This window comes from Lissotriton helveticus, chromosome 8 (assembly GCF_964261635.1).
Source record: "Lissotriton helveticus chromosome 8, aLisHel1.1, whole genome shotgun sequence".
Taxonomy (NCBI): Eukaryota; Metazoa; Chordata; class Amphibia; order Caudata; family Salamandridae; genus Lissotriton; species Lissotriton helveticus.
Genome location: NC_136069.1, coordinates 279,135,178 through 279,157,725, shown reverse-complemented (window position 1 = coordinate 279,157,725; position 22,548 = coordinate 279,135,178). Strand labels below are relative to the sequence as shown.

Genomic DNA, 22,548 nt, shown 5'->3' with positions numbered 1-22,548 from the left:
CCCATTTCTAAAATGCATTTAAAAGCACATGATGTAGTACTACATGAGTACAATGTTAAGTCCTCATAAATGCCTTCATAAACAGCTCTCTATATTATTTAGATGGAATTAGGGGTGAATTAATAGGCTGTGTCTGGGCTAAGGCTAAGACTTAGTGACAGTACGTGCTATGAGGTGGCTGGGTCCTGCAAGGGACTGGTTGCCATTCGTGAGCAAGAATGTTCTGGAAGATTCAAAGTGTTGAAAATATTGTTTACCACAATATTGTGCTCCTATACTGATAATGATAAGTATAAAAATATTAGACAAACATATCATTAACACTAATATTGTCCAGAAATTGATAAAAATATACACGTTTTAAATATAAATACGTGTAAAAGTAGTAAATGTTAAATATTTTAATATATAAATTTAAAATAATGTAAATTAAATATATTCCACTAATATTTAATGATATATATAAATATATACTTATATTTATACACAAACACACATATATGTGTTTGTATTTATATAAATATATATCGTATAACATAAAAAACAAAAATATGTATTTTGCTATATATCTTTTTAATTTTAAATGTATTACTATGAATGTGTATATAATACAACTAATATAAATATTTATATTACATTATATAATTTTTTTCATATTTTAAATGTTTTATTATGAATTTGTATGTGCAGATCTGTATGTATATTCGCAGTATTAAATGTAAAACATTAATAAAATAAATATAATGCAAAATAACTTTATTAACTATGTTATACTCTACACACAAACACACACACACGCACATACACGCACACACACTCACATATACATATATATGAAACTCCCTCCGTTTTCTCCTCCAGACATGGACATGGCACACCCGACAGCTTTTTAAGAATCCACTAGTCTATTCCTGAACTAGGAAAATCAACCCGTTTCGGTTGCTAGGCAACTTTGGTCACCATAATGCGCCATATTGGAGCTCATATTTTTATACATTTCATTCAACCTATGTGCTTGTTAAAGAAAATCAAAAATGGACCATAAATCAATTGTAATGGATAGTAAAATATGTGCCCATATTGCAATGGTCGAATCGACAATATCACCAAAGCAAAAATCATTTGCATCAATGACATTTATCTGTCCTCTCACTTTCCATATTTTTTACATTTTGCTTTCCAAAACACTTGTGATAGTGTTCCACATTAATTTCATGTACATTTTTGTTCATTGTCAAACATATAAATAAATGGTAGTACCGATTTTGTCTACTTGGTCATGTGTCTCTCAACACTTGTCACTGTGTACACATGCACATATTCCACATTTGTAAAACTGTGCCCATCCTAAACAGTTACAAAACATATTTGCTACTATAGTATAAATTAATTATTTAAGCATAATAGGCATTTCCCATTATCATAATAAAACACATCCTTTTAGCACAAAGCCCCAGTGGGCATTTTTTAAAACTATATAACAATCAGTTCTGGATTGCAAAATGGACACTACATCATCATATGTTTTAGTATATACCATATTAGTGTGGATCTTATTTCATGCTATATTGCCCAAGTGGGCTAATGCATTTTATTCCTCTCTATGGAGGTTTTTGACTGTCCCCATTACTTTGAGGACTTGACCATGACCACCTGTGGACTAGGTAGACGTCAGAGCCAATGTGGGGGCACTTGCCATGTATCCTCTTCTCAGTCTCCGTTTTATACGAGGATTTTCCTCTGATCTTTCTGGAGCCCAAAGTCCAGGCTCTCCTTAGCACGCCTAAGATACTAAGATAGCGAGCCAGCGTCCTACAATCATACACTATGCAGGCAACGTAGTTCAAATTAACAATAAACCACAGATATATGAGAAACCCTAATTGAGTATGGTGTTCAATCTGTATGCAACTGTTCACAGAAAGCCAAAATAATGCATGCTAATACAAAAACAAAAGCCCTAATACAGACATTGTTATCTGTATCAAACCTATGACACTCACCAAACCTACATTGAGAAATTCAGTTGGTATCAGTGGAGAACTGGGCACTGTAAACAGTGTTTACTCTATGGAGAGAGTTTATTCTATACCACACTGTTTGCAAACAGTGAAACTCTCATGAGAAATACACAACAGAGTACTAAAAAGAATCTACTAAGAACAGTGTACACTCTGGGGGTGAAAATTGCAAAAAACACAGTTGATGGACAGAATGTAGAACAATGTCATACATTCACCCCAGTACAAGGATCTGGGCCTAAATCCATCGTTTTTTTGCAATCCACACCACCCTGGGTTAGACACTAGCTATATGCAAATCAGCTCTGACCCTGTGCCTCATGGGAACAGTCCAGTCCGAACTACCAAGCCATGTCTTTCCCAGACCGGAATCAAGTGGGGAGGCTGGCAATAGGGCCTGGCCCTGGAGACGCTATCCCCCAGGGCCATCTGTTTTTTCAGGTCTCGCCTAGGCAGTGCATGCGCTGTCTCGTCGAGAGATGCTCTATATACTATACGATATTTGTTACCGCCTCTTTTTTTCCCGTAGTTTCTATTTGTTATTTTGTGTGCCACTTAAATTCTCTTACTTGTGGTTGGTGAAATATGTTCTAAAGTCCCTCCTATTGGAGAGTTGTTCACGCCTATAGCTATTGGCCCCTTTACTCGTATTACTTTGTTGTTCTAAATATACATTGGTTTCCTTAGACTTTTTTCCTGGCTTTGGTTTGGTTTGGTTCCGAAGAAGGCACTGGCAGGCCCTTCTGGGGATAGCTTACACTGCAGAGTTTCTAGTAGATTAACAGGACCACTTGTTAAGCCCGGGGGAACCCATCCCCCAGGCCCACTCTTTAAATAAAGGGGAAGGGGCATGTATGGCCACCCTCACCTGGCCTAATTTGGCCAGGGGCCCCGAACCTCTGGGGCCTTGTGTAATTTGTAGGGGGAGGGGCCCACAATTATTTTAGGGGGAGGGGGCATGCAGCCTCTCACCCATGGCCAATTGTGACCCCCAGGATCCCATCCCCGAGACCTGTGTCATTATTAGGGGGAGGGACATGCAGCTGCCCCTTCACGGACTGATTTTGGCCCTAGGGAGACCATCCCCACCATCATTTAGTAGGGTCGATTTTGGCCCCAGAAACCCCATCCCCTGGGGCCCAGCGTTATTTTTAGGGGGAGGAGGGCATGCTCAGACCTCCTCCTCTGGATGATTTTGTCCCCAGGCACCCATCCCGTGGGGCCCAGCGTTATGTTTAGAGGGAGGGGGTACACGGCCCCCCTCCCCGAGCTGGGGTTAGCTATGGGAACTCCACCCACCAGGGCCTGGAGTAATTTTGAGGAAGAGAGGGCGTGCACAGACCCCCCCTGGCCAATTACAGTCTTGTTGACCCTATCCCCTGGGACTTGGCAAAACGTTTAGCAGAAGAGGGGCACTTGGCCCTCCTCCCCAGGCCAATGTTTGCCCCAGGGACCAGCATAGTAAAAGGTGGGAGCCCACCATACTGCCACTGGGGACACTGGGGGGAGCCCCAATGCCCCAGCAATAGGGAAAGTGTTGGACTTTGGAGGGGTAACATTTACTATTCCCAATCCAGTCAGTGCAACACTAGGAAAGCGTTGGATTTTGGAGGGATGGGATTTACTATTCCCTCTCCAGTAAGCACAACAGAAGGGAAAGTGTTGGACTTTGGAGCGGTAAAATATACTATTTGCACTCCACTCTATGCTACAGCAGGGAAAGCGTTGGATTTCAGAGGGGGTGAAACACACTCCACAAAGGAATCATGGCATGCCTTCTAAAAAGACTCCAGATAATATAGAAAGCAGCGGCACGACTCATACTCGCCCTCTCCAAAAGGCCCACAACACACCCCATCTCAGGAACCTACACTGGCTTCTGGTTCGGAAGAGATGCCAGTTCAAGATGTTGACCCACGCCTACAAGACCATGCACAACAAAGAACCAAAGGAAGCGGCTGGTGTTGCGGAAGAGTGGGGGTAAGCGTTTGGGGGGACAAAAGAAATAAAAGAAAAATCTTAACGGCAGCCGGCCTCGTTGCGCTCTTCTGTTCCTCTTTTCACAGGCATAGGCTGCCAAACTCCACTGCGGCCAACCTTGACGCTGCTCTCATGTCATGAGAGCAACATCAGGATTGGTCTGAGCACTCTGAATTTGCGCTCCCAGAGAGACTGGGAGCCTGTGTCTGCTCTTCCAAACCCGGCAACGCAGCTCGTGTTGGAGACCGCTTCCGTGCACATGACAGTTGGCCAGCCAGAGACAGTGTCCACCACTCCTCTTGCAGCCTTTCATTCCCTATGGCCCCACCCCCAAATACTCAGCAAGAAAGGAAAAATAAAAAGATAATAAAACCAGCATACATCAACAAACGCCTGACATTCCACCAATGGACTCGCACATCCAATCATCATCCCTCGCCCTCGCAGACACACCATGCATCCGCCGAGGCAACAGCAGAGGAGCTTCCTTCTCACACCTGGCAGCCCAGGCCTGGAACAACCTCCCCCTGCACCTAAGGACTACTCTATCACTCCAGCAATTAAAAAGATAGGGAAAGACCTGGATGTTTGGATAATTGAACCACTACGCAGCATCCATTATCTCCAGCGCCTTGAGACCCCACGGGTGATTTGCTGCGCTCTATAATTGTCTGATTGATTGATTGATGGATTGATTGATTGAAATGTACTATTCCCACTCTAAACAACGCAACAGTAGGGAAAGTGTTAACTGTGAAGAGGTTAGTTTTACTATTCCTACTGTATTTTAAGCATGATAGTAGGGAAAATCTTTAACTTCAAAAACATTACAGATATGAGTGACCCCATGAATGTAGAAAAAATATTAAACTTTTTATATAAAAGTATTAATTAAAATTATATATATATGTATTTAAAAACTAAAACCAGTTAATCAATTAACATAATTACTATTTAATAAAAAACTAATGCTCAATTAATAAATATTGTTTTTAATTATTAATTAGCTTCCCACCCTGTACCCCTGCAAACCTTCTAGCCCGCACCTACAACATAACTAAAAATATAACTGTTCTATAACTTATATATTTAAAATAGATTATATAATTAACAATTAATAATTCATTGTTATTTAATGATTACTTAACTTCCCATCCTAGACCCCTACAAACCTAGCATTCACAACTAAAATAAAATAAAATAAATAGGTATTCCACAATTCACATATTTTAAATTGAATTAATTAATTTGCAAATAGCAATAAATAGTAAAAAAAATGTTTTAAAGCCATACAGTACATTTATTGTTCATGTAGACTTCAGTCCCCATTTCCAGAAAATGCAGCCTTGACACATGTAAGCCCAAATCATGAATTTGGTTCCAAACTTGAAAATGAAATTACGCAATTAAATAACTCCAACATCCTATCATACGTGTGTAGGCTTGAAACTATCCTTGTGATGTTCTGGTAGAGCACTGCCGTTTCACATGAATGCTTATTCAACATGTAAAATTATTGTAAAATTAACTGTGACCAATACCTGCACAGTGCAATGTTCTAAGAACATTGCTAACAAAATTCTTCTTTTAAAAACCCAACACAAATTTACATTTTTGTACTTGAACACTTTCAACAAAGTCCACAAAGTTCCATGTATAAATCAGTGGTCCATTAACATAACATACATGATCTTATTGATTTTTCTTTATGGTAACAGTTGTCTGACCAGGTGTCCCCTCCATACCAGAGGTTATTTTTTAGTCAGATGGCAAAAACAACTTGAGATTCGGACAAACGTTTTCACATTGAATCTGAAAGCTGCAGCGGTTTCGCGATTCGCAGCATCAGCCTGACCGGGCCAGCCTTCCTCTTCCACTCCAGAATATCAGAATTTGGCCCTTTGAACATGGGCTCCAACAACAGCTTCTCCATTATAGATCAAAGGCCTCTTGCACCGTTCTTTTGTCCAAAGCCGATTGGCAATAGCCTTTAGTGCATCCTCAGTTATACTTAACTCACACTTGTCCATGCTGAAAAGTGCCTGGTACTGAGGTACAACCGCATTCCGCGGCTAAGTAAGAATACGCACCAGAGTTTTCTCATCCAGGCTGTGCAGTGGAACCACCACAGGCAATCGCCCTACAAACTCTGGAATCATTCCAAACTCAATGAGATCCTGGCTTCCACGTGTCTAAGCAGGCGGTCTTTCTCTTCAATATCTTGCACAGCATTGGACTCTGCACTGCTGTTGGCAAGACCGGCAGCCGCTGCAGCCCTTCTCCCCTTTCAAAGGTTCGATGGGGTTCCAAATCCAAGGTACTTCTCATTCCTTCTCTGGCTGGTGATCCTATCAAGACCATTAAAAACACCACATGACACAAAGAGTATATTTGTTGTATCGACCTGTCCAGTTTTCCCATGCAGTTTACGAGAGTTCTTTTCGGGAACATGAACAATTGTACCTTCAAGTAGTTTTAGCAATCCCTGCTGAACTCCTTCACCGCCAACATCTCGCAGTTGATGAATGCCAGGCACGCTGCCTATCTTTTCTACTTCATCCAAAAAGACAATTCCTTGTTGTGCTTTGTCTGCATTGTAGTTTTTTTTTGTAAACTTTGTTTATTAGTTTTTTTAAACATAGTACAATACAAGAGTGCGGCTGTACAGTCGATGGGGTAGGAATTAGAGGTAGAGGTGGACACCAATACGGGCTTGAGGAATAAATCTACTTTCTCCCCCCCGTTACATGCCATACCCACTCAAGTTCTCACTTTTGAACTAGCAGTCAAGAACGAAATAGACCTCATCCGGTATAGTTCTAGACCCCGGTATAATAATCTCACCACTGCAGAGAGGCAAGGCCTTAAATCACTGACCCAAGACAGTACAATAATTGTGAAGCCCGCCGATAAAGGGGGCTCCATTGTGGTACAGAATGTAGACACTTATAGGGCAGAGTGTCTCCGCCAGTTGAGCAATAGTGAGGCCTATCGACCATTGACCACTGACCCTACTCCGAGACTGACGAGTGAGATCAAAGTCTTGGTTGAAGAAGCTCTGGCCGAAGGCTGGATCACCTCCGCAGAGGCTTCTTTCCTACAGGCTAAGCATCCCATCATGCCTTATTTTTACACCTTGCCCAAGGTGCATAAGCCACAGAGACCGCCCCCAGGGAGACCCATCATTTCAGGCCTGGGCTCTTTACTTGAACCGCTTTCGGCATTTGCTGATTATTTTCTCAAACCCTTGGTGAGCAAGATGCCAACTTTTCTGAAGGACACTGCAGATGTCCTGAGAGTGATTCCCGACATTGCCTTTGACCGAGAGACAGACTATCTGATCTCTCTGGACGTTGAGTCTCTATATACTTCAATACCCCAGGATGCGACCCTGGATACCATCAGGTCCATCCTGGGGGAATCAGAATTGAATTCCATCACTCCAGTACCATTCATTATGGCTTTAGCAACTATAGCCATGAAAGAAAACTTTTTTATGTACGAGGACCAGATCTACCACCAAGTCTCTGGGACCAGCATGGGCAGTATTTTTGCCCCTTCGCTGGCGAACCTCTATGTCCACCAATTCGAACAGTCGACAGTCTTACATCCCACCAATCCCTTTTTTCCATCCATAGTTTGGTGGAAAAGGTATATTGATGATATCCTGATGGTGTGGAGAGGGACTAGCGAATCGGCTGGACAGTTTCATGAATGGCTCAATAGCAAGAATAACTACCTCCGTTTCACGATGGAAATGAGTAAAGATAGACTCCCGTTCTTGGACCTCTCTATTTACAGCACCCCGACGGGCCTGGAGAGTGAATTGTACAAGAAACCAATGGCGAGAAATTCATTGCTCCTGTATGAGAGTCAACATCCTAAGTCGCTGAGGGACAATCTGCCATTTGGACAGTTCCTCCGTGTCCATCGGAACTGTTCCACCTCAGACACTTTCAAACTTCATGCAGAGGAACTTTCTGAACAACTGAGAGAGAGACACTACCCCAAGAAGTTGGTTCAACGTTCATATAAACGAGCAGCGAATAATCATCGGGCTGCCCTCTTAGAACCACGCATAGAGAAACCACCACTGGATCGCCTCACCCTAGTGAGCACCTTCAATACCAAATCGAATTTGGTCCAAAAAGCGATCAGAAAACATTGGAAAATTTTGAACAGCGGCAAAGACAAGATCGCTTTTCCACTGTTCGCTTTCAAACGCTCTACTAATCTAAGGGACCGCCTGGTACATACACGTCCCAAGAGCACACCCAGGAGAGAACTAGGCACCCTATGGGATCTCCCGCCAGTAATGGGGCATCATCCTTGCGGAGGTTGCTCCATTTGTCCTCTAACCATGAAAATCACGAGTGTGGACATTGGTACAGATAAGCCCTGGGAGCTGCGGCAGTTCACAAACTGCAACAGCACCAATCTAATTTATCTCATCACGTGCCCGTGTAATGAAAGGTACGTGGGCATGACCACGAGGAAGGTACGTGTGAGGATGCAGGAACATAAGAGCACGTTCCGTTGCAGGAAAGATGTTTCCAAACTCACAAAGCACTTCCTCACGCGCAACCATGCCGAAACAGATTTTAAATGGCATGTTCTCGAGAAACCATACATCCCTCCACATGTGAGCAACGTGTCCAACTATCTGTTTGTTCGTGAACAAAGGTGGGTTTTCAAATTGGGGACACATAAACAAGGGCTGAATGATGATATCCCGTGGGTCTCTTTGTCCTGATCAATTCGATCCGTGTCTTCATGAATAGCTTCAGGCGCGACTTCCATCAGAGTATTTGCCCCCACCCTTAACAGCAGTGAGACAGCACGAGGTGGCTCCTGGACTAAGTTTCTTGAGCCCATGAACTATTGAATATTTCGCTTTCTGTTATAGGCGAGGGTGCACCTGCTCATCTGGACATGCACCGATGTTTGAGCAGGGTTCGTCATGTGCTAATACTATTTGTTTAGTTTCGAGCTCAATAGTCTCATGTTATTGAGATATTTCCATAGAATGTGCTCCCAGTCTTTCCAATGCGCCAAGTTCCATTGACACACTAGGTGTGATTTGGTCCTATCAGCAACCTTTCATTACTGCTGCTCGAGTATCTGTTACTTGAACGCTAGTTGGAATCCTATTACCAACAGCAGAGTCTGTTGTGAGTTCTAATGCCCACAACCTACATCAAAAAATAAAAAATCAGAAAAACTACAATTTTTTGTGACATGACGTCATGCGGTAGTTCTGTCTTAATGGCTGAACGAGAGCTCCGCGATATTGAGGTCGATGCATATCGACTGGTATTTAGGCCGGGTTACTCCCAGCCGGCCTTGAGTGCAGACGAACCACGTCACACCGCTCTGGGTAATGCCATAAACAATAATTCGGTATTCCTATCGCGTTGTAGAGAGAAACTACAAACAGTAATGACGTGATGTCATTTTGTAGTTCCAGATCGACCCGCTCTCGCGAGAGGACGCGTTCAGGGCACCAGTCCAAATGTAAACATCGCAAGAGGACAGATGTGATAGCCTGTCCTGGAATCAAGGGCGGGCAGTGTCTATGAGGTACGCGGCAACCTTATCATGATTATATTAACTTAACATCTTGATGGAGTGATACACGAGGAGGTCTGGATTTGACCAGCCCCTCCCTCACTGTTATGATTGGTCGAGTGTCCCCCGGCCAACCGATGAAGTAGTCAGAGTGTGCTGGGGACGGTGCCTCCCCCTGACTCAGTCACGGCCCGGGACACCGACGGACAGGTATGATTACCTGCCTTAGCAGCTAGACGCCATGGGCATGGCATGGTGTGAGCGTTATGCTAAATATATGCTAAATATATAAGAAGTGTAAATAACTATGTGAATCTGTTCACTTCAGCCTGTAGTTTGCAGGGAGGTGGAGGAGGTGTGTTGTTAGCCTAGCAATGGGGGCCAATTGACTCCATTACAGGACACTTTTGACTACGTAGACATATACACTACCAGAGTAGCTGCATGCTGGGTTGCCCGGTTTGTGTAGCGGACGTGGTCGGTCTTTGTTTTTGTAGAGCGGGGTCTCACATATCCTGAGCCAGGTCCAGGAAGAGGTGAGGTCCACTCCCCGGACACTCTGGGTGAGTAAAAAAGCTTGTAGATAATACTACAGTTAAAGAACTTAGTATGCTGTGTGCAGACCAGGGTAACAGTTTGTGTTTTTCCTGTACGTTTGTCCTCTTTAAATAGTATACATTCAACCAGGTGCCGAAGAGAGGAGTTGAAACAGCGGAAGGAAAATCGTATCCTTTGCTGGTCTATTCACTTGTGTGTTTTTTCTATAATTTCTCACACGTTTATCACAACTGAAGCAGTAGTATTGGTATAGAACAGAGACCCTGACGAAAGCCGAAGGATTAATCCCTGAGTGGCTGAAACATGTTGGTCTCCTCGCAGCTATTTGGTTTTACTGCGATGACGATATTTCACTGTTCTTGTTTTTAGCAAGGAAGGGGCAAACAATTATTAAAATTTTCTGGGTTGAGCTCCCTATCCTTTTTTAAATCACCACTGATTATAATTTTTTTACACTGCACTTCCCACCATATCAACAACATGTGGTAGTACCAAGTGATTGTGGGTCGCTACCCCCTATCTGGTTTTCGGGGTATGCTGGTCTCAATGATCTAGAGACACAACACCCGACTAGGACTACCAAATGATAATATTGATCATCACAAGACCTTTGATGGGAATCCTACACCAGGGGGGACTCACGTTACTGGTTCTTCACATCTGGTGATCTGGTTTGCTAACACATTTCATTCATACCTATGTACTAATGACAAGGTTTTGAAGAGTAGAGGACTATGGTGGAATCCTCATTTTAGACCCCTAAGTTTGTTGTTGTTTGTTGATTCCTTCGGGGGATAATACTTAGGCTTGGTCGTTGAACATCCCTCTAGCCCTGCATTAATTCGTATTTTTCCATGTTTAGAGCAGCGGACAGCTGCGGGCTTGTATAGGTTGATCGAGAATAATAACGATCATTTCATTTCTATTGTCAAGAAGTGACTATCAGGTTGACCTCCTTCCTGTAGGCTTCTCACATCTCCCTTCCCCTCCGTTGTATAGCTATAATGGCTGAACGCCATGGTTTGGCTTATGACGATGCCATGTACCACTCTATTTTAGACAACATGCCTAGTCTCCTAGACACACTGCCTACACCTACAGTGAATGTAACTGATGACTGGACCAAAGTGCTGGCCCTAAAGAAGTCGCAATCTCGGACTCAAACCCATGGGATCATCATGGCAGAGTACATGAGAGCCAGTTGCGCACCTCCCGGGCTTATAGTTACCAATGCTCCACGACTATTTCTGAGCGACAAACCATTCCCAAAGGATTGGTCAATGATCGCGTGGCGCTGTACCCGTGATTGGCTAATTCTAATTATCAGCACAGCCAAACGGATATCAGACGCCATCTTAGTAGAAATACAAATGTTAGAGGGTAAAATCAAGGCTACCATCAGTGCCACCTTCAAGAAAAATAAAGACGAATCAGACAAAGCCAACAAAGAATTTGCTGATTCGATACTCCAGACCAAACTTGAGAAATTTAAAAAAGACCTGGCCAAGTTCAACTTAGAAACTGTGTATCCCTACACCAGCGATAACTACAAAGCTCCGGATTTCAACAAAAGAGGGAGAGCGTATGGATCGAACTACTCAGGATCTAGCACTGAGTCAGGGAGCGATTCAGAGACTAGTAACCAACCCCCTAACGCTGGCAATTTCCGTGGCAGAGGCGGGAGATCACAGAATTATAGGGGCCAGTACAACATGCCCGGCCAACCGTGGTGGCCTCCGGGTCCCTGGGGATACCCAGGCAATTTTGCGCCACCCATGGGACCTTTTCCAGGTTTCCAAAATTTCAACAGCCAGCCTTTTTTGGCGCGTGGCCCCAGACGGTCACGGGGCAAAAGAAGACCGGCACTGGGACAACCCCAGGTCCAGTGGGAAGATACAACAGGCCCCCACGCAGGAACTCGGAGCCATACGAGACGGAATGCTCAGGAACAATAAACAGACCCAAGCAGAGTTTGGTGGTCAATCTTAGTTCAAGATCTTTAAAGGACACAGAGGAAGCGGTGCTGAATAAGGGCCTTGGCTTTGTGACCACTGATGAGGGCGATCCATTTGTTCTGCAAGTGGAATTGGCGCAGTTTTTTCGGAAACTGAGGCTCCATTATTTTTTCAAAAATAAGAACTCTGAGGAATTAGAGGTAGAGGTGGACACCAATACGGGCTTGAGGAATAAATCTACTTTCTCCCCCCCGTTACATGCCATACCCACTTAAGTTCTCACTTTTGAACTAGCAGTCAAGAACGAAATAGACCTCATCCGGTATAGTTCTAGACCCCGGTATAATAATCTCACCACTGCAGAGAGGCAAGGCCTTAAATCACTGACCCAAGACAGTACAATAATTGTGAAGCCCGCCGATAAAGGGGGCTCCATTGTGGTACAGAATGTAGACACTTATAGGGCAGAGTGTCTCCGCCAGTTGAGCAATAGTGAGGCCTATCGACCATTGACCACTGACCCTACTCCGAGACTGACGAGTGAGATCAAAGTCTTGGTTGAAGAAGCTCTGGCCGAAGGCTGGATCACCTCCGCAGAGGCTTCTTTCCTACAGGCTAAGCATCCCATCATGCCTTATTTTTACACCTTGCCCAAGGTGCATAAGCCACAGAGACCGCCCCCAGGGAGACCCATCATTTCAGGCCTGGGCTCTTTACTTGAACCGCTTTCGGCATTTGCTGATTATTTTCTCAAACCCTTGGTGAGCAAGATGCCAACTTTTCTGAAGGACACTGCAGATGTCCTGAGAGTGATTCCCGACATTGCCTTTGACCGAGAGACAGACTATCTGATCTCTCTGGACGTTGAGTCTCTATATACTTCAATACCCCAGGATGCGACCCTGGATACCATCAGGTCCATCCTGGGGGAATCAGAATTGAATTCCATCACTCCAGTACCATTCATTATGGCTTTAGCAACTATAGCCATGAAAGAAAACTTTTTTATGTACGAGGACCAGATCTACCACCAAGTCTCTGGGACCAGCATGGGCAGTATTTTTGCCCCTTCGCTGGCGAACCTCTATGTCCACCAATTCGAACAGTCGACAGTCTTACATCCCACCAATCCCTTTTTTCCATCCATAGTTTGGTGGAAAAGGTATATTGATGATATCCTGATGGTGTGGAGAGGGACTAGCGAATCGGCTGGACAGTTTCATGAATGGCTCAATAGCAAGAATAACTACCTCCGTTTCACGATGGAAATGAGTAAAGATAGACTCCCGTTCTTGGACCTCTCTATTTACAGCACCCCGACGGGCCTGGAGAGTGAATTGTACAAGAAACCAATGGCGAGAAATTCATTGCTCCTGTATGAGAGTCAACATCCTAAGTCGCTGAGGGACAATCTGCCATTTGGACAGTTCCTCCGTGTCCATCGGAACTGTTCCACCTCAGACACTTTCAAACTTCATGCAGAGGAACTTTCTGAACAACTGAGAGAGAGACACTACCCCAAGAAGTTGGTTCAACGTTCATATAAACGAGCAGCGAATAATCATCGGGCTGCCCTCTTAGAACCACGCATAGAGAAACCACCACTGGATCGCCTCACCCTAGTGAGCACCTTCAATACCAAATCGAATTTGGTCCAAAAAGCGATCAGAAAACATTGGAAAATTTTGAACAGCGGCAAAGACAAGATCGCTTTTCCACTGTTCGCTTTCAAACGCTCTACTAATCTAAGGGACCGCCTGGTACATACACGTCCCAAGAGCACACCCAGGAGAGAACTAGGCACCCTATGGGATCTCCCGCCAGTAATGGGGCATCATCCTTGCGGAGGTTGCTCCATTTGTCCTCTAACCATGAAAATCACGAGTGTGGACATTGGTACAGATAAGCCCTGGGAGCTGCGGCAGTTCACAAACTGCAACAGCACCAATCTAATTTATCTCATCACGTGCCCGTGTAATGAAAGGTACGTGGGCATGACCACGAGGAAGGTACGTGTGAGGATGCAGGAACATAAGAGCACGTTCCGTTGCAGGAAAGATGTTTCCAAACTCACAAAGCACTTCCTCACGCGCAACCATGCCGAAACAGATTTTAAATGGCATGTTCTCGAGAAACCATACATCCCTCCACATGTGAGCAACGTGTCCAACTATCTGTTTGTTCGTGAACAAAGGTGGGTTTTCAAATTGGGGACACATAAACAAGGGCTGAATGATGATATCCCGTGGGTCTCTTTGTCCTGATCAATTCGATCCGTGTCTTCATGAATAGCTTCAGGCGCGACTTCCATCAGAGTATTTGCCCCCACCCTTAACAGCAGTGAGACAGCACGAGGTGGCTCCTGGACTAAGTTTCTTGAGCCCATGAACTATTGAATATTTCGCTTTCTGTTATAGGCGAGGGTGCACCTGCTCATCTGGACATGCACCGATGTTTGAGCAGGGTTCGTCATGTGCTAATACTATTTGTTTAGTTTCGAGCTCAATAGTCTCATGTTATTGAGATATTTCCATAGAATGTGCTCCCAGTCTTTCCAATGCGCCAAGTTCCATTGACACACTAGGTGTGATTTGGTCCTATCAGCAACCTTTCATTACTGCTGCTCGAGTATCTGTTACTTGAACGCTAGTTGGAATCCTATTACCAACAGCAGAGTCTGTTGTGAGTTCTAATGCCCACAACCTACATCAAAAAATAAAAAATCAGAAAAACTACAATTTTTTGTGACATGACGTCATGCGGTAGTTCTGTCTTAATGGCTGAACGAGAGCTCCGCGATATTGAGGTCGATGCATATCGACTGGTATTTAGGCCGGGTTACTCCCAGCCGGCCTTGAGTGCAGACGAACCACGTCACACCGCTCTGGGTAATGCCATAAACAATAATTCGGTATTCCTATCGCGTTGTAGAGAGAAACTACAAACAGTAATGACGTGATGTCATTTTGTAGTTCCAGATCGACCCGCTCTCGCGAGAGGACGCGTTCAGGGCACCAGTCCAAATGTAAACATCGCAAGAGGACAGATGTGATAGCCTGTCCTGGAATCAAGGGCGGGCAGTGTCTATGAGGTACGCGGCAACCTTATCATGATTATATTAACTTAACATCTTGATGGAGTGATACACGAGGAGGTCTGGATTTGACCAGCCCCTCCCTCACTGTTATGATTGGTCGAGTGTCCCCCGGCCAACCGATGAAGTAGTCAGAGTGTGCTGGGGACGGTGCCTCCCCCTGACTCAGTCACGGCCCGGGACACCGACGGACAGGTATGATTACCTGCCTTAGCAGCTAGACGCCATGGGCATGGCATGGTGTGAGCGTTATGCTAAATATATGCTAAATATATAAGAAGTGTAAATAACTATGTGAATCTGTTCACTTCAGCCTGTAGTTTGCAGGGAGGTGGAGGAGGTGTGTTGTTAGCCTAGCAATGGGGGCCAATTGACTCCATTACAGGACACTTTTGACTACGTAGACATATACACTACCAGAGTAGCTGCATGCTGGGTTGCCCGGTTTGTGTAGCTGACGTGGTCGGTCTTTGTTTTTGTAGAGCGGGGTCTCACATATCCTGAGCCAGGTCCAGGAAGAGGTGAGGTCCACTCCCCGGACACTCTGGGTGAGTAAAAAAGCTTGTAGATAATACTACAGTTAAAGAACTTAGTATGCTGTGTGCAGACCAGGGTAACAGTTTGTGTTTTTCCTGTACGTTTGTCCTCTTTAAATAGTATACATTCAACCAGGTGCCGAAGAGAGGAGTTGAAACAGCGGAAGGAAAATCGTATCCTTTGCTGGTCTATTCACTTGTGTGTTTTTTCTATAATTTCTCACACGTTTATCACAACTGAAGCAGTAGTATTGGTATAGAACAGAGACCCTGACGAAAGCCGAAGGATTAATCCCTGAGTGGCTGAAACATGTTGGTCTCCTCGCAGCTATTTGGTTTTACTGCGATGACGATATTTCACTGTTCTTGTTTTTAGCAAGGAAGGGGCAAACAATTATTAAAATTTTCTGGGTTGAGCTCCCTATCCTTTTTTAAATCACCACTGATTATAATTTTTTTACACTGCACTTCCCACCATATCAACAACATGTGGTAGTACCAAGTGATTGTGGGTCGCTACCCCCTATCTGGTTTTCGGGGTATGCTGGTCTCAATGATCTAGAGACACAACACCCGACTAGGACTACCAAATGATAATATTGATCATCACAAGACCTTTGATGGGAATCCTACACCAGGGGGGACTCACGTTACTGGTTCTTCACATCTGGTGATCTGGTTTGCTAACACATTTCATTCATACCTATGTACTAATGACAAGGTTTTGAAGAGTAGAGGACTATGGTGGAATCCTCAATTTAGACCCCTAAGTTTGTTACTTCTCATTCCTTCTCTGGCTGGTGATCCTATCAAGACCATTAAAAACACCACATGACACAAAGAGTATATTTGTTGTATCGACCTGTCCAGTTTTCCCATGCAGTTTACGAGAGTTCTTTTCGGGAACATGAACAATTGTACCTTCAAGTAGTTTTAGCAATCCCTGCTGAACTCCTTCACCGCCAACATCTCGCAGTTGATGAATGCCAGGCACGCTGCCTATCTTTTCTACTTCATCCAAAAAGACAATTCCTTGTTGTGCTTTGTCTGCATTGTAGTTTTTTTTTGTAAACTTTGTTTATTAGTTTTTTTAAACATAGTACAATACAAGAGTGCGGCTGTACAGTCGATGGGGTAGCATCAAGAGCATATATCATTCACAGTATATGACAATGTAAACACATGAATTCAACAATGGGCTTAGCAGCAGGGTAAGCATCATACTTGGCCATCAGGGTAAGCAAATATAACTAGAATACACTAGAAGGGGGGTCATGACTCGGTGTGTAACAATAGAAGGTAGAGGAATGTATCAGGTGTGCACAAATACAACCACGGCCCATTATTAATGGCCCATGGCAGTCAATGGAGCATGCATATGTACATTATGCTAGCGAGTGCAGTCGAAGGCCCCCCTCAAGTGAGTCTATCTGAGGGAGTGTGTATATTACGTCTGGGCTTTGTTATCATCTCGAAGATCATTCCCAGTCTGGGCCAGTAGGTAAGTTGTTAGTGGTCCCCATATGTCCTTCGGTCTGGTAGTAATCGGAAGTAACTCAGCAAAGGTTGTGTGTTGTTCTTGGCTGTACATCATGTCCGTAAGCCACTCCTTAAATTTGGGGGCCCTGCCACGACCCCATCTGCATGCCACTCGTCTTTTCGCAAGCAGCAATGTGATATCTACGAATTTCCTACATGTCGTGGGAATGTGTGGTGTGTGTCCTAGGAGCGTTAGTAATGGGTCAATACTTATGGTTATCCCGGTCATTGATTCAAGAGCCTTCTGTACTTGCTGCCAGTAGGCATGGACCGGAGGACACTCCCAGGCAAGATGTAAAAAGCCTGCATGTTCCATGCGGCAACGTTCGCATTTGTCATTATCAGTTAATTGAAACCTAAATTTTTTCACTGGGGTATAATATAAGTGCTGTAGGAATTTGTAATGGATTATTTTGAGCCTGCTACTGGCCGATATTCGGGCTGTGAGGGAACAGCAGTATGACCACTGCTCATCAGTGAGCTCAAGGGTGAGGTCAGTGGACCAGTGCAAGCGGGCCGAGGTCTCCGTCACTGGAGCACATGACCTGACATGACGATACATGCCCGACACTAAGTGTGAGCCATCTAGGGAACAGAGCATATATCGCAGAGGAGACAGGGTCTCGGGTTCGTCCGGGAAGTCAGGTAGGATCTCCCTCATCCCCTGGCACAGCCGTATGTAGTAGAACACCTCGAGCGGAGTACGGCTGTGCAAGGCAAAAAAGAGGTCCGCAGTTTTGAAACGACCAGCCGTAAAAAGATCGCCCCAGCATGTGATATGCAGTTTCCTGCAGAGCATTCGGAAGCCCTGTTCACATAGGAGTTCAAGTTTAGGGTGATAGGCCAGTGGCATCCGAGGGGAGTATAGCAAGGCACAGCCTAGTTTTTTAGCCATACGGCGCCAGGCTTCGATTGTACATGTGACGGATGTATACGGCGTGCTTATATCCGAGAGTGGGCAATGCAGAAGTCCATTGAGGGGAAGAGGGTTTGCAATCCAGTCCTCCACTGCCAATTGTGGCATAAAAGGGGTGGGGATCATCCAATGGTAAGCATAATATGCTTGAGCACACAGGTAGTAAACCTCAAAGTCAGGGATATCGAACCCCCCTTTGTCATACGGCTGAATCAGCACGGAACATTTCAGTCTCGGGCCCTTACCCCCCCAGAACAGACGACATAGTTCTGAATTCAATGTTTTAAAGAAGAAAGCTCCCGGATAGTACGGGATGTTTAGGAAAAAGTAGAGGAATCGGGGTAGCACTACCATTTTAATGAGTGACGCCCTTCCCGCCATGGAGAGGGGGAGGGATATCCAGCGATCCACCTGAGTAGCAGCTTCGTAACTGCCACACCATAGTTGGAGCGTAACGTCTCGTCTTTGTGACGCGAGACCTGAATACCCAGGTATCGAAGTTCCGAGCGGCACCATTCCAGGTGGTAGTTAAGGGAGAAATCCACTACAGCATCCGTAAGCGGGAAACATTGTGACTTAGCCCAGTTGATATGTACCCCAGACATCCCGCCGAAGGTAACGAACTCTCTAAGTAAGGGGTTCAGGTTACATGCAGGGTCTTTGACAAATAGTGTTATATCATCAGCATATAACGATGCATCAATTTGACGTTGTAAGCAGCGGAACGCACTCTCCCGGTGCAGCTGGCGCAACCTGCAGGCCAGGGGTTCAACAGCTATGGCGAACAGGAGAGGGGATAATGGACACCCCTGACGGGTGCCTCTGGAAAGATCAATAGAAGTCGATAGGCGGCCGTTAATCAGGGCTTTCGCCGTCGGTCGCATGTATAGTAACTAGACGCACCACATGATGAATAATTTAGGAAAACCCATACGTGCCAGTACAGTGAACAAGTACGGCCACTCGACCGAGTCGAAGGCCTTAGTAGCGTCAAGGAAGACCGCAGCGACAGGGAGTTCAGGATCCACAGTGTGTAGTAGGGAAAACAGAGTGCGTAAATTATGAGAGGTGGAGCGGCCCGGAACAAATCCAGACTGATCTGGCAATACAATCCGGGTCATCAGCAGAGACAGTCTGGTAGCCAGCACTTTCGCCAATATTTTTACATCATAATTCAGGAGCGAGAGTGGGCGATAAGAGCCACAAACGTTTGGGTCCTTACCAGGTTTTAACAGTGATGTTATTACGACTTCACGCATGGATTGAGGGAGGAGTCAATCAGCCAGTGATTCCTCAAAGACCTCGCGGAGGACTGGGGCCATAATGTCAATGTACGTTTTAAAAAATTCTGCGGGTAGCCCATCAAGGCCAGGTGCCTTCCCATTTTGAAGCGACATGATGGCATCACGAATTTCATCTAGTTCAAAGGGGGCAGCAAGGAAGGCCTGTCGCTATCGCTAAGCCAGCAGAGGGCCACATCGCCCAGAAAGGTATCATACGTTATATCTAAGGTGGCGGTAGAAGTGTATAATTTATGATAATGCGAGACGAAGGCAGCGAGTAGGTCATCAGAGTCTCTGAGTGTGTGTCCTTGGTCAGTTAACAGCTCCAAGACCGTGTTATTAGTGTGTGGTGGTCGCGTCAACAGCGCTAGAGCCTTGCCCGGCCTATCCCCTTCACAATATTTTCGCGCCCGCCAGTGCTTCCCTTTAAATCTGGCTTCTCGATCGGCTTCCTCCTCATACTGTGTCAGTTTGTCTCTAAACTCTGCATGGATGTCTGAGACATCTCCCTCTACCATCCGAGCCTCCAACGCCTTCAGTTCGCTATCAAGTTTGCGGATTGTACGTTGGATATCTCGCAGGACCCCAAAGCTTTTTGATATGCAATAGCCTCGTACCGTCACCTTAAGGCCTCCCAAATACTGTTGACTGAGTCAATAGAGCCTTTATTGCTGGGGAAGAAAGCAGCGATCTCTACTACTCCAAGCTCAGTGTGGAACACGGCATCTAGAAGGGCCGCTGGCTGCAATCGCCACTGTGGCCTAGGAGTGTCCCACCCAGGTATTTGCAGGTGCATCAGGACTGGGCTGTGGTCTGAGTATGTCCTCGGAAGGTGCTCTACTCTAGAGAGCCCCACACATATCTCTCTGGTGGTGAAGAAGTAGTCTAGTCGTGCCCATGTGCCCGTCAGGGATGTAAAGTGTGTACCCTCTTTTCGGTGGGGATGCAGATAATGCCAACCATCCACAAGGTCGCCCTCCATGATCAGACCACCCAACGCTTCCCTAGACCTAGGTTTGTAATGTGACACCCCGTCCGCCCGGTCCAGGTGAGGTTCCAATGCTAAATTAAAATCTCCCCCCCAAATGACATGCCGGGATCCTACATCCAGGATTTTCCCCCAGAGCGCAGTGAAGAATAAGGGTATGTCCGAGTTAGGGGCATAACAGTTAACTAATGTGATGGTATCGCGACCCAGACGACCCCACAGCAGGGCATATCAACCCTCCGCATCAGCCAGTTCGCCACACACCTGAAAGGGCACTGCGCGTTTTATTAGGATAGCGACTCCTCTCCCATACGTAGAATAAGAGGAGAAGACACGAGCAGGAGCCCATTTGCTTGCAAAGGTGGAGCGTGTCTGCGGTGATAAGTGCGTTTCCTGTAGCATGGCTATCTGAACATTATGGCGCTCTAAGTATGTGATCGCATTACGACATTTTTTGGCATTGTTAAGACCCCGTACATTCCATGACATACAATTCAAGCGTGCATGAACCCTTGGACCCGCCATGTCTTAGGCTCGGTATAGAAGTGTTACATGTCTTAGTCGATACAAGTCCATCAATGTCTCCTGAATGATGCAAATCCCCGCATTGCCCGCCCAGCCGCCCCATCTTCCCGCAGAACCAAACTCCCATCCCAAACAAAGAACTCAGCCCCCCTCCCACTACTGCATCCCAATCATGCCAGCAGCCACCCATATCCACGGCCCCCCACCCCCCACCCTTCCTTAATTTACACAACATGTATCAACAAAGGGGGTATGCCCGCAGGGGAAGCAACATCGAGGGCGCACAGCCACGTCTCCTCCCAGTAGCCTACCATACTGTACCACCCTCGGTGTAGGCCAGGGTAGAGATAGTGGTCCTTGTAATACTTTACCATTGGAGGGGTCTAGTAGTCCCCTGCGGCTGCAAAGAGAAAAAGCAATGTGGTTCAAGGCCTTAAGGAACAGTCAACGATGATAATCCAGGAATTATCCGAGCTATATGAATAATGTCATCTCACTCGTCGTTATCCATTCGAAGCGAGTCGTCCTCGAGGTCAGCATTGTTTCTCCGATCTTCCTTTTGTGCCTTACGAACCGCTTTCAAGTAGTCCTCAGCTTTCTGCGGATTGGTGAAGAACCTCTGTTGGCCCTGTTGTGTCACTCGCAGCTTCACCGGGTAGAGCAGGGCATAATCCAGCTGTGCTTCTCTTAGTTTCTTTTTAACAGCCAGAAACTTGCGACGTTCCTCCTGCACCAGAGGAGTGAAGTCAGGATAGATAGAGAAGGTAACGCCATTGTAATGTAGGTTCTGTTTGGTCCGAGCTGCCCGTAGCGCGACATCTCGGTCGCGATAATTGAGCAAGCGGGCGATAATCGGTCTGGGCGGTGCTCTGGGCGTAGGAATCGGTGCCAATGATCTGTGCGCCCTCTCCACTATAAATTGTGGGGAGAAGGCATCTTCTCCTATCGACGCTCGGAGGATTTTCTCCACGTACAGTTCCATCCGTCCAGTATCTGTCGACTCCGGAACGCCTGTGACGCGGATGTTATTGTGTCTGCTTCGAGCTTCCAAGTCCTCATTCTTAGCTGCTATCACCCGCAGTAGATTATCCATGCGGGCTAGTTGGGACGTATGGGAAGCGGTTACGTCGTCGTTGTCTGAAATCCGCTGCTCCACTGCAGTAAGTCTCTCTTCGTGCTCGTCCACTTTATGTACTGAGGCGTCCATCCTAGAGGACATCCTGTCCACTTTTTCCACCACTGTGGCGAACCCCTATCGCATTTCTAAAAGCAGACGGTGCATATCAAGTTCTTTAGAAGGGGAGGGCGCAGGTGCAGGATCCGCGCCGCTAGGCCCTGGTTCCACAGTCCCGGTCTTAGACCCTTTTTTTGCGCCATCAAAGTTGATTTTTGACTGACGGTTCTCGGGGCGCACCATCGTGCTCTCGCATCTCCCACGCCTCTCTGTCTTGGGATCGGTAGAGGTAGCAGGGGGTATACTCCGGCCAAGCCAGTCGATGAACAATGGGCAGAGTCAGGCCGGCACCCCGCAAGTCTGCATTCCACTGAGGTACTTCAAACTGGAGATCACCTTGGCGAGAGCTTA

At 45.8% G+C, this 22,548-nt stretch overlaps 2 protein-coding genes across 4 annotated transcripts in view; one reads left to right on the top strand and one right to left on the bottom strand.

The window, feature by feature from the left end:
• LOC144773733 (zinc finger BED domain-containing protein 5-like) overlaps positions 1-5,785 on the top strand; it is a 40,287-nt gene extending 34,502 nt beyond the window's left edge. The window contains exon 4 of the mRNA XM_078658872.1: positions 5,720-5,785. Within this exon, the coding sequence (XP_078514998.1) occupies positions 5,720-5,785 (66 nt within the window). The remainder of the gene's footprint in view (positions 1-5,719) is intronic.
• The window catches only part of ELMOD1 (ELMO domain containing 1), a 420,914-nt gene that overhangs the window by 360,583 nt on the left and 37,783 nt on the right, over positions 1-22,548 (bottom strand). The gene's annotated exons all lie outside the window — the stretch shown is intronic.